The sequence below is a fragment of the Festucalex cinctus genome, chromosome 18 (assembly GCF_051991245.1).
Source record: "Festucalex cinctus isolate MCC-2025b chromosome 18, RoL_Fcin_1.0, whole genome shotgun sequence".
In the NCBI taxonomy this organism is placed as follows: Eukaryota; Metazoa; Chordata; class Actinopteri; order Syngnathiformes; family Syngnathidae; genus Festucalex; species Festucalex cinctus.
Window position 1 is genome coordinate 9,272 of NC_135428.1, and position 16,370 is coordinate 25,641.

Sequence of the window (16,370 nt, forward strand, 5' to 3'; positions counted from 1 at the left end):
TTGGAATCTTCCAATTTACATTCATTCTCTATGGGCAAACCCTAACCCTAACCCTAACCCTAACCCTAACCCTAACCCTAACCCTAACCCTAACCCTAACCCTAACCCTAACCCTAACCCTAACCCTAACCCTAAACCCTAACCCTAACCCTAACCCTAACCCTAATTAGGGTTGCTCATAACCTTTCGTCCAAGAACTTTGGAATTTTGTATCTCTTTACTAAATTAATATTTTGAGTTTCTTTCTTCACAGGGGGGCTCCTGGGGGCCCCAGCTATGCACATTATCAATTTCAGATTTATTTGAGAGGGTGCAGTACCGCACTTTTCCACCAGGGGGAGCCATTACTTGGACTTTTTGGGCGATGGGTTTTTGGACTTTTGGACTTCTTGGACGATGAATTTGGACTATTGGAAGATGGACTTTTGGACTTTTGGAATTTGGAATTGGACTTTTGGAAGATGGATTTTTGGACTTTTTGGAAATTGGACTTGGACTTTTTGGGTCGCGTTTTTGGAATTTGGACTTTTGGACTTGGACTTTTTGGGTCGCGTTTTTGGAATTTGGACTTTTGGACTTGGACTTTTTGGGTCGCGTTTTTGGAATTTGGACTTTTGGACTTGGACCTTTTGGGTCGCGTTTTTGGAATTTGGACTTTTTGGACTTGGACTTTTTGGGTCGAGTTTTTGGAATTTGGACTTTTTGGGTCTAATTTTTGGAATTTGGACTTTTTGGACTTGGACTTTTTGGGTCGAGTTTTTGGAATTTGGACTTTTTGGGTCGAGTTTTTGGAATTTGGACTTTTGGACTTGGACTTTTTGGGTCGCGTTTTTGGAATTTGGACTTTTGGACTTGGACTTTTTGGGTCGAGTTTTTGGAATTTGGACTTTTGGACTTGGACTTTTTGGGTCGCGTTTTTGGAATTTGGACTTTTTGGACTTGGACTTTTTGGGTGACGTTTTTGGAATTTGGATTTTTTTTTTGGACTTTTGGACTATTTGCCCATAACCCTGACCTTAACAAGAACTAACCCTAACCATCCAAAATTGGCCTTTTTTATACCTATCTACCACATGTAGTACCCCAAGATGACCACCTGTGGCACTGCAGGACACTTATTTGTGTGGGCAATGGCATAATACCTACATGTCTTTGTACCTACCTTGCAATGATGACACGACGATGACCGGAGACAGGTAATCAAGGCGTATGTGCAACTTTTGTATGTTTTATTAACATTGTGACTGGCAAATAAACAAATGTGTATAGCTTAGTCACCTTAGCAAGAGTAAAACACTGGTGTGGCAGTTGTGTGTACACAAGTGTGGCATGCGTGTATGCAAATGTCATGCTACATACACAAATACACTTCAAATGCTGGTCCCTGTTTGCCCTACTACTCTGGCATGATACCTACCTGTACATGTGCAACTTTTGGATGTTTTCAATGTGTGCTTGCAGATGTAACCTTAATGAGAGTGTGACGCAAGTGTGGCATGCATGCAAGTGTCATGGTGCAAAGAGGATTCAAATGTAATAAAGTCATTTTTTTCAACTCACTAATTGTCATTAACTTTAATAACAAATAAAAGAGCAGCTCCATCAAAATGACAACCGTACATGGCAAAGGAAGGAGCCAAATTGGCTTAAGGGGGATCCCTTGTCGCCCGCCAGTACCACCCTGTTGTCTTCCATTGTGTGTCTAAAAAGAAAGAAAAGGGTTACTTATGAGAAGGGCACCAGGATGGATTCATGATATCCTCCTGTGCCACCTTGTCCTCCTGTTCCACTTTGTTCTCCTCCCTTTTGTGTCTAAAAAGAGAGAAAAGGGTTACTTATGAGAAGGGAACCATGATGGATTCATGATGTCCTCGTGTGTCACCTTGTCGTCTTGCTGTGCCACCTGCGCCACCTTGTCATCCTCCTGTGTCAACTTGTTCTCCTCCATTTTGTGTCTAAAAAGAGAGAAAAGGCTTACTTGTGAGAAGGCCACCATGATGGATTCATGACGGCACAATGATCAAATGAAAAAAAAAGATCCATCAAAATCACAATCTTACAAGCCATGGCGCAAAGCAAGGGAAGTGGGCCTTTTGATCCCTTGTCGTCTGCCTGTGCCACCTTGTCCTCCTGTTCCACCTTGTTCTCCTCCCTTTTGTGTCTAAAAAGAGAGAAAAAGGTTACTTATGAGAAGGAAGGGCACCATGATGGATTCATGATGTCCTGCCTCCTGTGCCACCTTATCGTCGTCCTCCTCCTCCTCCTGGGTCACCTCGCCGCCCTCCTGTCCCACCTTTTCGCATGCCTGTTCCACCTTTTCGTATGCCTGTCCCACCTTTTCGTATGCCTGTTCCACCTTTTCGTATGCCTGTTCCACCTTTTCGTATGCCTGTTCCACCTTGTCATCCTCCTCAGCCACCTTGTCATCCTCCTTTGCAACCTCCTGTGTCAAACTGTACTCCATTTTGTATCTAAAGAGAGAGAGAGAGAGAGAGAAAAGGCTTACTTTTGAGAAGGGCAACACTCATGACAGCCCAATGATCACCACAACTTCATCACCCACTCCTTAGGGTACAATTTTGCACACTTATCCCCCACTAAAATGCTATCAGCCCATGCCATGTTTTTAAACAGCCAGCACGCACGCAAACAGCAGCCATATAAATGCATTCTAGACATTACAATTAACAAAATACATACATATATCATATCAGCACAACTTACTTCTTCTTTCGTCCGCCTGCGCCACCTTGTTCTCCTCCCTTTTGTGTCTAAAAAGAGAGAAAAGGGTTACTTGTGAGAAGGCCACCATGATGGATTCATGACATTCTCCTGTGACCCCTTGTCATCCGCCTGCGCCACCTTCTTCTCCTCCATTTTGTGTCTAAAAAGAGAGAAAAGGCTTACTTATGAGAAGGCCACCGGGATAAAAGGTAGGCCACCAAGGCAACAGGTTTATTGCCGGTCAGCAGCTGTCTCCTCTCACACTGAGAGGAGAAGGGATGGGGAAGTCAAAAGGTGGAGAACGAACTGAAAACGCTCCACCGGGGAGGAAAAAACAGGCAAAAGGTACAGGTGACACCTAAAGACGCTCTGCTAGGGAGGAAAAAAGGCTCATGGCACAAGGGGTAACTAAGGGCGCTCCGCTGGGGAGGACAAGGCACAAAAACAAGGCAAAACAACAAGGCAACGCGAACAAGGACTCGAGGACTGTGGGACGCTTTCATGCACTGAGATGTGTGTGACACTTAGGCCACGGAGGGGAGAATGCAGGTGGCTTTTATTGTGGCTTGATTGGTGGCAGGTAATTAGGGAGCGGCAGGAAGGGCAAGTGACCTGGGGTGAAAGGAGAGTTAGGATTTCAAAGTAAGACAGGAAACATGGACACAAAAATAAAAGCATGGACCGCCACGCCGGTGGCTGCGTGACAACATTCATGACGGCACAATGATCACCACAACTTCATCAGCCACTCCTTAAGGGTACAATTTTACACACTATCCGCCACTAAAATGCTTTCAGCCCATGCCATGTGTTTTAAAACAGCCAGCACACTTCAGCACACAAGCATTCAGATGCAATTTGACATGATGCATGCCCCACCGCAAACTTTAAAAGACACACACACACACTGACACTAAATCAACCACACACGCAGCAGGCATATAAATGCATTCTAGACATTAAAATTAGCAAAATACAGACCGACCAATGTATCAGCACAACTTACCTCCTCCGTCGTCCGCTGCAGACTGGCTGGCGGGAGATTCTGCTTGAGGGAGGGGCAGGGGAGGAGCAGGGGCCCCTGCTCTCCATGGCAACCTCAACTACTCCAATTTAATATGCAAATCAGTGTTTCCCGGGCGCGGGAAAGACACGGACGCTTGTCCTTACACATTGAACGTGAATTCATGTAGTCAGAGTAGATGTTGGTCAGAAAGTAGAAGCGGACCAGGTGGTGGGGGGACTGGTACACACACACACAACTTTGCACTCTTCACAGGCAATCCAAACGCATCATTTTAAAACAGCCAGCACACTTCAGCACACAAGCATTCAGATGCAATTTGACATGATGCATGCCCCACCGCAAACTTTAAAAGACACACACACACACTGACACTAAATCAACCACACACGCAGCAGGCATATAAATGCATTCTAGACATTAAAATTAGCAAAATACAGACAGATATATCAGCACAACTTACCTCCTCTGTCGTCCGCTGCAGACTGGCTGGCGGGAGATTCTGCTTGAGGGAGGAGCAGGGGAGGAGCAGGGGCCCCTGCTCTCCATGGCAACCTCAACTACTCCAATTTAATATGCAAATCAGTGTTTCCCGGGCGCGGGAAGGACACGAACGCTTGTCCTTACACATTGAACGTGAATTCTTAACCCTTTGCACTCATCGGAGGCATTTCCAACGCATGAATCAGGAAAAATACAAAAAATAGAGTGGGAAAAATCACCACAGCTTCTTCATTTTCATCACCACTGCTTCTTCACAAGACCAAAAATTAGTTGCTTTTTGGACTATGTTCACATAACTGTCTTCTCTTTTGCGTGCTCTTGTGTAATTCTCGCTCACAGAGTTAAAGGGCAAATGTGTGAAAAAAAAAATTCTCACAAATGCAAAAAAAAAACACACTCATCTCTCACAATGGTGCTTGGTAATGTGTCCTTGAAATTTCGAGTTGCTAGCTCAATGTTAGCACAGTCAAACAGGCCTCCAAACTTGGCGAAAACAGCTTTTTGGACGATTAAGGTGCAATTGCAAGACATCGCCACAAGGCGGAGACACCGTTTTCACATATGCTTGTCAGCATGTCCTGTACTTGGTGCCTGTGAAATTTCAAGCCGCTAGCTCAATGCTAACCCAGTCAAACGGGCCTCCCAACTGGGCCCAAACAGCTTGTTGGCCTTTTCTGCCACTATTCGGAGGTTTCGCCACAAGGGGGAGACACCGTTTTCACATATGTGTGACGTCACGTCCTGGACTTGCTCTCTGTGAAATTTCAGCTCTCTAGCTCCATGCTAAAGCTAGGTGGCGCGTGCCGGCTTCGTGAACGCTTCCGGCGCTGCCGCGCCGCCCGGCCTTATCGTGGAGACCCCGTTTTCGCACAGGTGTGCCGTCCCATCCCGTAGTAGGTGTACGTGAAATTTCAGCCGGCTAGCTCCATGCTAAAATTCGGCCAAAAATTTAAAGGGATAGTCACATCAAAAAAAAATTTTCAAAAACGCAAAAAAAAAACATACTCATCCCTCACAAAGGTGCTTGGTAATGTGTCCTTGACATTTAGACTTGCTAGCTCAATGCTAACCCAGTCAAACAGGCCTCCAAACTTGGCAAAAACAGCTTTTTGGACAATTAAGGCGCTATTCAAAAGGGATCGCCACAAGGGGGAGACGCCGTTTTCACATATGCTTGACAGCACGTCCTCTACTAGGTGTCTGTGGAATTTCAAGTCGCTAGCTCAATGCTAACCCAGTCAAACGGGCCTCCGAACTGGGCCCAAACAGCTTGTTGGACCTTTCTTCCGCTACTACGAGGTATCGCCACAAGGTGGAGACACCGTTCTCACATATGTGTGACGGCACGTCCTGGACTTGCTCTCTGTGAAATTTCAGCTCGCTAGCTCCGTGCTAAAGCTAGGTGGCGCTTGCCGGCTTCGTGCACGCTTCCGGTGCTGCCGGGCCGCCCGGCCTCATCGTAGAGACCCCGTTTTCGCACAGGTGTGCCGTCCCACCCCGTAGTAGGTGTACGTGAAATTTCAGCCGGCTAGCTCCATGCTAAAATTCGGCCAAAAATTTAAAGGGATAGTCACATCAAAAAAAAATTTTCAAAAACGCAAAAAAAAAACATACTCATCCCTCACAAAGGTGCTTGCTAATGTGTCCTTGACATTTACACTTGCTAGCTCAATGCTAACCCAGGCAAACAGGCCTTCCGAACGGCCAAAAACTGCTTTTTGGCAGAGCTATAGCGCGGCTCCGCCTCAACGTGGGGGCCTGGCTCTCACATATGTGTGAGCCCACTTCCTGTACTCTTTCTATGTGAAATTTCAACTTGCTAGCTCAATGCTAACCCGGTCAAACGGGCCTCCGAACTGGGCCCAAACAGCTTGTTGGACTTTCTTCCACTACTACGAGGTATCGCCACAAGGTGGAGACACCGTTCTCACATATGTGTGACGGCACATCCTGGACTTGCTCTCTGTGAAATTTCAGCTCGCTAGCTCCGTGCTAAAGCTAGGTGGCGCTTGCCGGCTTCGTGCACGCTTCCGGTGCTGCCGGGCCGCCCGGCCTCATCGTAGAGACCCCGTTTTCGCACAGGTGTGCCGTCCCACCCCGTAGTAGGTGTATGTGAAATTTCAGCCGGCTAGCTCCATGCTAAAAATTCGGCCAAAAAATTTAAAGTGGTAGCTACCTAAAAAAAAAAATCTCAAAAAAAAAAAAAAAAAAACATACTCATCCCTCACAAAGGTGCTTGCTAATGTGTCCTTGACATTTACACTTGCTAGCTCAATGCTAACCCAGGCAAACAGGCCTTCCGAACGGCCAAAAACTGCTTTTTGGCAGAGCTATAGCGCGGCTCCGCCTCAACGTGGGGGCCTGGCTCTCACATATGTGTGAGCCCACTTCCTGTAATCTTTCTCTGTGAAATTTCAACTTGCTAGCTCAATGCTAACCCGGTCAAACGGGCCTCCGAACTGGGCCCAAACAGCTTGTTGGACTTTCTTCCGCTACTACGAGGTATCGCCACAAGGCGGAGACACCGTTCTCACATATGTGTGACGGCACGTCCTGGACTTGCTCTCTGCCAAATTTCAGCTCGCTAGCTCCGTGCTAAAGCTAGGTGGCGCGTGCCGGCTTCGTGCACGCTTCCGGTGCTGCCGCGCCGCCCGGCCTCATCGTAGAGACCCCGTTTTCGCACAGGTGTGCCGTCCCATCCCGTAGTACGTGTATGTGAAATTTCAGCCGGCTAGCTCCATGCTAAAAATTCGGCCAAAAATTTAAAGTGGTAGCTACCTAAAAAAAAAAATCTCAAAAATGCACAAAAAAAACCCACACTCAACCCTCACAAAGGTGCTTACTAATGTGTCCTTGACATTTACACTTGCTAGCTCAATGCTAACCCAGGCAAACAGGCCTTCCGAACGGCCAAAAACTGCTTTTTGGCAGAGCTATAGCGCGGCTCCTCCTCAACGTGGGGGCCTGGCTCTCACATATGTGTGAGCCCACTTCCTGTACTCTGTCTCTGTGAAATTTCAACCGGCTAGCTCAATGCTAACCCAGTCAAACAGGCCTCCGAAACGGCCAAAAACTGCTTTTTGGCCACGCTGTAGCGTGGCGCCGCCGCAAGGGGGCGACACCGTTCTCGCACACGTGTGACGTCACCTCCTGTGCTCCGCGTCTGACGACTTTCACGGCGCTCCTCGGGGGTCAAAGGTCACCCGCTCTCACCTCCCTCTCCCAGGCCTCTGTATTGGATGAAATTCACACCTTTTCACCCCGAATCTGAACTGAACCTTCACCTATCTTCATCAAACTTTACATTCTGCATCTGGACGCTGGGGAGAACGTGTCCTGTGAGTTTCAGGGCTCTGCGACCTCCGCAAGGGTCAAAGGTCGGCCGCTCACCCACTTCCGGGCCTGTATGTGGAAAATTCACCTTTTCACCCCCAAATCTCAACCAAACCTTCACCTATCTTCACCAAACTTTAGATTCTGTATCTGGACGCTGGAGAGAACGTGTCCTGTGAGTTTCGTGGCTCTGCGACCTCCGCAAGGGTCTCAGGTCGGCCGCTCACCTACTTCCAGGAGGCCTGCATGTGGGAAATCTGACTTTTTCGCCCCCAAATGTCAACCAAACCTTCACCTACATCCACCAAACTTTAGATTCTGTATCCGGACGCTGGAGAGAACGTATCCTGTGAGTTTCGTGGCTCTGTGACCTCCGCAAGGGTCAAAGGTCGGCCGCTCACCTACTTCCGGGCCTGTATGTGGAAAATCTCACCTTTTCACCCCCAAATGTCAACCAAACCTTCACCCACATCCACCAAACTTTAGATTCTGTATCTGGACGCTGGAGAGAACGTGTCCTGTGAGTTTCGTGGCTCTGCGACCTCCGCGAGCGTCAAAGGTCGGCCGCTCACCTGCTTCCAGGAGGCCCGCGTATGGAAAGTCACCCCTTTCCTCCCCCTGAACTCAACCGAACCTTCACGCTTGGAGCTACGTGCTTCATTTTTTAATATGTCGTAGCCCGGGAGCCGGGCTTCGTCTATACCCGATTTCAACAACGTGGCTCCACGTTTAACCCTTCAAACGCGCCTCCGAAGCCACACGGGTAGCCGAACGGGCCCCGTCGCCGCTACGTTCGGCCCCGTGGACACGCCCCGCTTGGACCTACGCGCTTGATTCTTCGATATGTTGGAGCCCGGGACCCAGGCTTTCTGTAGACCCGATTTCAATAACATAGCTCAATGTTTACCCCTTTAAATTTACACAAAATCGTTTTCCCGCCTTTTTTCAAACTTTAGCCCTTCTACCACCTTGCCCGGGGTCTAGCGGGCACCCCGTTTCATCCTCAATGCCCAATTCAAACTATGTTACACTAGGGGGACCCATCCACGTGCCCTGCCAGTTTGGGCCCTCTAGGGACACCGGAAGCCCCAAAAAAATGCCTCCCGTGTCACCAAACGACAGCCCCGACCTGCCCTTTTCCTGATTTGCGCGTCCCTGGCGCGGCTCCGCCTCCGCGTGGGGGTGTGGTTCTCGCATATGTGCGACATCACTTCCTGTACTCTCTCTCTGTGAAATTTCAACCGGCTAGCTCAATGCTAACCCAGTCAAACAGGCCTCCGAAAAGGCCGAAAACAGCTTTTTGGACGAGCTATAGCGGGGCGCCGCCACAAGGGGGCGACTCGGTTCTCACATATGTGTGAGCCCACTTCCTGTACTCTCTCTCTGTGAAATTTCAACCGGCTAGCTCAATGCTAACCCAGTCAAACAGGCCTCCGAAACGGCCGAAAACAGCTTTTTTGACCAGCTATAGCGGGGCTCCGCCACACGGGGGCGACTCTGTTCTCACATATGTGTGAGCCCACTTCCTGTACTCTCTCACTGTGAAATTTCAACTGGCTAGCTCAATGCTAACCCAGTCAAACAGGCCTCCGAAACGGCCGAAAACAGCATTTTGGACCAGCTATAGCGGGGCGCTGCCACAAGGGGGCGACTCGGTTCTCACATATGTGTGAGCCCACTTCCTGTACTCTCTCACTGTGAAATTTCAACTGGCTAGCTCAATGCTAACCAAGTCAAACGGGCCTCCGAAACGGCCGAAAACAGCTTTTTTGACCAGCTATAGCGGGGCTCCGCCACAAGGTGGCGACTCTGTTCTCACATATGTGTGAGCCCACTTCCTGTACTCTCTCTCTGTGAAATTTCAACCGGCTAGCTCAATGCTAACCCAGTCAAACGGGCCTCCGAAACGGCCAAAAACTGCTTTTTTGACCAGCTATAGCGGGGCTCCGCCACAAGGGGGCGACTCGGTTCTCACATATGTGTGAGCCCACTTCCTGTACTCTCTCACTGTGAAATTTCAACTGGCTAGCTCAATGCTAACCAAGTCAAACGGGCCTCCGAAACGGCCGAAAACAGCTTTTTTGACCAGCTATAGCGGGGCTCCGCCACAAGGGGGCGACTCTGTTCTCACATATGTGTGAGCCCACTTCCTGTACTCTCTCTCTGTGAAATTTCAACCGGCTAGCTCAATGCTAACCCAGTCAAACGGGCCTCCGAAACGGCCAAAAACTGCTTTTTTGACCAGCTATAGCGGGGCTCCGCCACAAGGGGGCGACTCGGTTCTCACATATGTGTGAGCCCACTTCCTGTACTCTCTCACAGTGAAATTTCAACTGGCTAGCTCAATGCTAACCAAGTCAAACGGGCCTCCGAAACGGCCGAAAACAGCTTTTTTGACCAGCTATAGCGGGGCTCCGCCACAAGGGGGCGACTCTGTTCTCACATATGTGTGAGCCCACTTCCTGTACTCTCTCTCTGTGAAATTTCAACCGGCTAGCTCAATGCTAACCCAGTCAAACGGGCCTCCGAAACGGCCAGAAACAGCTTTTTTGACCAGCTATAGCGGGGCTCCGCCACAAGGGGGCGACTCGGTTCTCACATATGTGTGAGCCCACTTCCTGTACTCTGTGTCTGTGAAATTTCAACTGGCTAGCTCAATGCTAACCAAGTCAAACGGGCCTCCGAAATGGCCGAAAACTGCTTTTTGCCCACGCTATAGCATGGCACCGCCACAAGGGGGCGACTCTATTCTCACATATGTCTGATGTCACTTCCTGTGCTCCGCGTCTGACGAGTTTCGTGGCGCTGTGAAATCCTCAGGGGTCAAAGGTCACCCGCTCTCACCTCTACCGGGCCTCTGTATGAAAGTCACACTTTTACCCCCCAAATGGGAACCAAACTTTCACCTACGTCCACCAAACTTTGGATTCTGTATATGGACGCTGGGGAGAACGTGTCCTGTGAGTTTCAGGGCTCTGCGACCTCCGCAAGGGTCAAAGGTCAGCCGCTCACCTACTTCCGAGGCCTGTATGTGCAAAATCTCAACTTTTCACCCCCAAATAGCAACCAAACATTCACCTATGTTCACCAAACTTTAGATTCTGCATCTGGACGCTGGGGAGAACGTGTCCTGTGAGTTTCAGGGCTCTGCGACCTCCGCAAGGGTCCAAGGTCGGCCGCTCACCTACTTCCGAGGCCTGTATGTGCAAAATTCACCTTTTCACCCCCAAATCACAACCAAACCTTCACCTATCTTCACCAAACTTTGGATTCTGTATATGGACGCTGGGGAGAACGTGTCCTGTGAGTTTCAGGGCTCTGCGACCTCCGCAAGCGTCAAAGGTCGGCCGCTCACCTACTTCCGAGGCCTGTATGTGCAAAATTCACCTTTTCACCCCCAAATCTCAACCAAACCTTCACCTATCTTCACCAAACTTTGGATTCTGTATATGGACGCTGGGGAGAACGTGTCCTGTGAGTTTCAGGGCTCTGCGACCTCCGCAAGCGTCAAAGGTCGGCCGCTCACCTACTTCCGAGGCCTGTATGTGCAAAATTCACCTTTTTACCCCCAAATCTCAACCAAACCTTCACCTATCTTCACCAAACTTTGGATTCTGTATATGGACGCTGGGGAGAACGTGTCCTGTGAGTTTCAGGGCTCTGCGACCTCCGCAAGCGTCAAAGGTCGGCCGCTCACCTACTTCCGAGGCCTGTATGTGCAAAATTCACCCTTTCACCCCCAAATCTCAACCAAACCTTCACCTATCTTCACCAAACTTTGGATTCTGTATATGGACGCTGGGAAGAACGTGTCCTGTGAGTTTCAGGGCTCTGCGACCTCCGCAAGCGTCAAAGGTCGGCCGCTCACCTACTTCCGGGAGGCCCGCATGTGGAAAGTCACACCTTTACCTCCGCCTAAACCCAACCAAACCTTCACCTATGTCCACCAAACTTTACATTCTGTATCTGGACAGTTGGGAGAACGTGTCCTGTGAGTTTCAGGCCTCTGTGACCTCCGCGAGTGTCAAAGGTCGGCCGCTCACCTACTTCCGGGCCTGCGTGTGGAAAGTCACACCTTTCCTCCCCCTAAGCTCAACCAAACCTTCACCTATGTCCACCAAACTTTACATTCTGTATCTGGACAGTGGGGAGAACGTTTCCTGTGAGTTTCACGCCTCTGTGACCTCCGCGAGCGTCAAAGGTCGGCCGCTCACCTGCTTCCAGGAGGCCCGCGTATGGAAAGTCACCCCTTTCCTCCCCCTGAACTCAACCGAACCTTCACGCTTGGAGCTACGTGCTTCATTTTTTAATATGTTGTAGCCCGGGACCCGGGCTTCGTCTATGCCCGATTTCAACAACGTGGCTCCACGTTTAACCCTTCAAACGCGCCTCCAAAGCCACACGGGTACCCGAATGGGCCCCGTCGCCGCTACGTTCGGCCCCGTGGACACGCCCCGCTTGGACCTACGCACTTGATTCTTCAATATGTTGGAGCCCGGGACCCAGGCTTTCTGTAGACCCCATTTCAACAACATAGCTCCATGTTTACCCCTTCAAATTTACACTAAATCGTTTTCCCGCCTTTTTTCAAACTTTAGCCCTTCCACCACCTTGCCCGGGGTCTAGCGGGCACCCCGTTTCATCCTCAATGCCCAATTCAAACTATGTTACACTAGGGGGACCCATCCACGTGCCCTGCCAGTTTGGGCCCTCTAGGGACACCGGAAGCCCCCCAAAAATGCCTCCCGTGTCACCAAACGCCAGCCCCGACCTGCCCTTTTCCTGATTTGCGCGTCCCTGGCGCGGCTCCGCCTCCGCGTGGGGGCGTGGTTCTCGCATATGTGCGACGTCACTTCCTGTACTCTGTCTCTGTCAAGTTTCGACTCGCTAGCTCGATGCTAACCGCCGACAAAAGGCCCTCCCGGACAGACCCTGTGGGCCTGCGGTCCCGACTCGGCCCCTCTGCCGCTCGTTTGGACCCCAGGCCCTACTCTAAACGTGCCTGGAAGGCGCTCGTGCCAAGACCTTTGGCTCTCCCCATCCCTGCCCTTGTATGGGTAGGCATGGTTAGGGTTTGGTTAGGGTATTCTAACCCTAATCAAAAAGCCCATATTTTCGACCCATAAAGTCCAAATTTTTAGTCCAAAAATTCCAAAATATGATCATATTTTGGAATTAGGGTTGGTGCATAACCCTAACCAAAAGCCCATATTTTCGACCCATAAAGTCCAAATTTTTAGTCCAAAAATTCCAAAATATGATCATATTTTGGAATTAGGGTTGGTGCATAACCCTAACCAAAAGCCCATATTTTCGACCCATAAAGTCCAAATTATGATTCAAAAAAGTCCAAAATATGATCATATTTGGTCAGGGTTGAGGTTAGGGTTGGTGCATAACCGACCAGGAATATGAATCCATAATTCCATATTGGAATCAAGACTTGGAACACTTGGACGTAATGTTAAGTCAATGGGAGAAATTTTTCACAGCCAACAGCGCCACCTACAGGCCAAAATTGGCAACTGCACCCACTCAAAACTTGGGCGCCCACATTCCAATTTCATCACCCAAGCTCGAGGACTTAGAAAAATTTCGACGTCCAACTCCCCATACAAAGACTTGAAAACTGGAAGACCAAGTTGGAATTTGGAAGACAAAGTTGGAATATGGACGAAAAAGTTGGGTCCCAGAATTGGAAAACTTGGAATCTTCCAATTTACATTCATTCTCTATGGGCAAACCCTAACCCTAACCCTAACCCTAACCCTAACCCTAACCCTAACCCTAACCCTAACCCTAACCCTAACCCTAACCCTAACCCTAACCCTAACCCTAACCCTAACCCCACTAAATAAGAGTCAATCCCAATCCCAACCTTAGGGTAGTGTTTAATTTGAATGAAGTAACCTTAGTACTAATGTTTTCCTAAACCCAACCTTAACCCTATTGTGTCTAGTTTGAATGATGTAACCCTAGTCCTAATGTTCTCCTAAACCTAACCCTAATGTGTGTAGTTTGAATGATGTAACCCTAGTCCTAATGTTATCCTAAACCCAACCTTAACCCTAATGATGTGTTTTGTTTGAATGATGTAACCCTAGTCCTAATGTTATCCTAACCCTAACCTTAACCCTAATATGTGTTGTTTGAATGACGTAACCCTAGTCCTAATGTTATCCTAAACCTAACCTTATCTCTAATATGTGTTTGAATGATGTAACCCTAGTCCTAATGTTATCCCAAACCCAACCTTAATGTTAAATGTAACCCTAATAAGTATATACAATTACGTAACCCTAGTTATAATGAGATCTTAAATCTAACCTCAGATTTGGCCCAAATATAAAATATATCTATATATTTATATTCACTGATAATAAAATTTGGATGTGAAATATAGTTACAAATAGATAAATAAATAAATACATAAATTTATTAAAAATATTATCATATCTAATAAAGTTTAATAATCCCATTAATACAATAATATTAAGTCATATAAAACATTCATTAACAATAACTTCAAAAAAACACTTTTTCAGATATAAAATATAAACATAAATATTACTATATACAATAAGTATTGTCATATACAATAATATTACAATTCATATATAAAACAATTATATATAAATATAAAAATAATAATTTATATAATAATATTGAAATATACATATAAATATATCTATTAATGATAATATATGTATATATAGTGTATTATGAATGGAATGTAATCACAGTCAGTTCATATAGTAGCTTTCTTGTAGAATCATTTTGGTAAAAACATTCTGACATTTACAAGTCAGTTTAGTGCATTTTGCAGACCGTGCCTTCATTCTTGCTCTGACTCTCGGAGGGACAACATCTCCCTACTGTCTGCAGAAGCCATTCATTGTAAATTAGCAGTTTCGCTAGTTTTGTTTTTGTTTTCTTTTGTATTTCATTGTGCCCACGCCTGAAGAAGACCCCTAAAGGTCGAAACGTCGCGACGGGCATAAGTTTTTTTGTACTTTTTGAATTTTTTTGAAAAACATTTTTTTTATATATATATTATTTTTACTTTTTTGAGTTTTTTTTGTTGATTTTTTGCTTTATTACATATATAACAAAAGAATTCATATATATATATATATTTATATATATATTCATAACTCAATTCATATATATATATATATACTCATATAACTATGTATGAACAGTATGATGATGATTGGACCGTGGTGCGTTACGGTAGACGTCGCCAACGTAACGGTCAACAAGATTGGCAAAGGGAGAGGGGTGGGGACCGGCCACTCCGGAGCCGGGGCGGACGAGGGCACTGGGGGATGGACCGCGCACTTCCCTCCTCCCGCTTTGACGGAAGGAGGAATCCTGCTTCCTACCCTAACCGGCCAGTGCCTCCCCCAGGCCCACGCTCTCGTCCAAACTGGACCGGAGGTTGGTTTGGTCCTCCGCGCCGCTCCTATGCCTCTGTAGTCCAATACGGACGTTCTGCTAATGCTGATCCCTCAGTTCGGGTTATGCCCGCCAGTCCTGAAATGGCTAAATTGATCCGGGAAATCTATGCAATCATCAAAACGGTGCATCACTTGCAGAAGGTGTCTCCGAAAACGGACACCATAGGGCCAAAGATGATTACTCGGATGGTGGAGACCTTGACTGACATGATTAAACCGGCCTTTCCAAAACCCGATACTATGGACATGATTTGGGGCAATGCAAAGAATTGGGGCTATAACACACTGGCAATCCTGGAACAACACTACAAGGAGGTCCTGAACGACTCTTTGGAGAACATGTTCAGGGATAGAGTTCCAGATTGGAAGGAATCTTTTCAGGTAGCCACTAGGTGGGCACGCAAAAACCTTCCAAACATTGAACAAGAGGCTATTGACCATGCTCAGGCTTGCATCACGGCGCACGCAGAATTACAGGTCAACCGAGACACCGCCACTTCCATCCCACAACCGGAACAAGACACTGCGAGCGCAGAACTACAGGTCAACCGAGACATTGCCACTTCAATCCCACAACCAGAACAAGACACAATTCCTACTAGGCCTATACCCACACATATCACAAGGAACACTCCTATAATCACACAACAAACCACACAAGACCCACTCAAGGACACACAGAGACCGGAACAAGTTCAAGAGACAGTCACTACAAGATCGACATCCATTCAAACCACACTGAACACAGCCTCAATTACACTACAAGCAGTACAGAGTCCACTCAGTAACACACAAGTATCAAACATTCCACCAACTACACTAACAGCTACATACTCAAACAACAATAAACGGACCTTGACATCAACGGTGGGCACGATGACTGATCGAGTCTCGGACTGGTCGCCATATCGATCGGGGGAGGAGAGCCAACAGTTGGCGACTCCTTGCCCCCCCTCTCGTAAATCTCCTCTAGAACAAAGATCAGAGGAACAGAGAGACGCTCGTTCAGGCAAAAAAGTAGAGAGCCGACAAACAGCTACTCCTTTGAGCCCCCCCTCTTATACACCACCTCAAGAGCAGGGAGCTAAGGAGCGGAGAGTGACTCGTTCAGACCAAAAGGGCATGAGCTCTTTGGTGACCAGTAGGGATAGCTCTGCAGAGGGCATTGATGATCCGGGAGAGGTAGAGGAGGCTCCCCTCATTGATTTAACACCACTTACTCCTAGTGATCTTAGCTTCCAACAGGTATTATGGGAACTGGTCTCAGAGAATCCTATTTTGCCAGCCCCATCACCAGATATTACCCCGAATAGGCCGACTGAACA

General features: G+C 47.7%; 1 protein-coding gene across 1 annotated transcript; it reads right to left on the minus strand.

The window, feature by feature from the left end:
• Window positions 1–1,560: 1,560 nt before the first annotated feature.
• LOC144005873 (uncharacterized) lies at window positions 1,561–16,010 on the minus strand. Its single transcript, XM_077504310.1, has 7 exons — window positions 15,900–16,010; window positions 2,725–2,771; window positions 2,240–2,471; window positions 2,061–2,161; window positions 1,883–1,955; window positions 1,773–1,812; window positions 1,561–1,702 (listed from the first exon to the last, which is right to left on the minus strand). The coding sequence occupies exons 3-7, from the start codon at window positions 2,462–2,464 to the stop codon at window positions 1,647–1,649; spliced, it is 495 nt and encodes a 164-aa protein (XP_077360436.1). The 5' UTR covers window positions 2,465–2,471; window positions 2,725–2,771; window positions 15,900–16,010; the 3' UTR covers window positions 1,561–1,646.
• Window positions 16,011–16,370: the final 360 nt, after the last annotated feature.

Excerpts from the sequence above, each read along its gene's own strand:
- LOC144005873 (XM_077504310.1), bottom strand. The coding sequence starts at position 2,464 with ATGGAGTACAGTTTGACACAGGAGGTTGCAAAGGAGGATGACAAGGTG. Across the intron at positions 2,162-2,239 it reads AGGAGGAGGACGACGATAAG|ACACAAAAGGGAGGAGAACA; the intron begins GTGGCACAGGAG and ends CTCTCTTTTTAG. Across the intron at positions 1,703-1,772 it reads AAGTGGAACAGGAGGACAAG|ACACACAATGGAAGACAACA; the intron begins GTGGCACAGGAG and ends CTTTCTTTTTAG.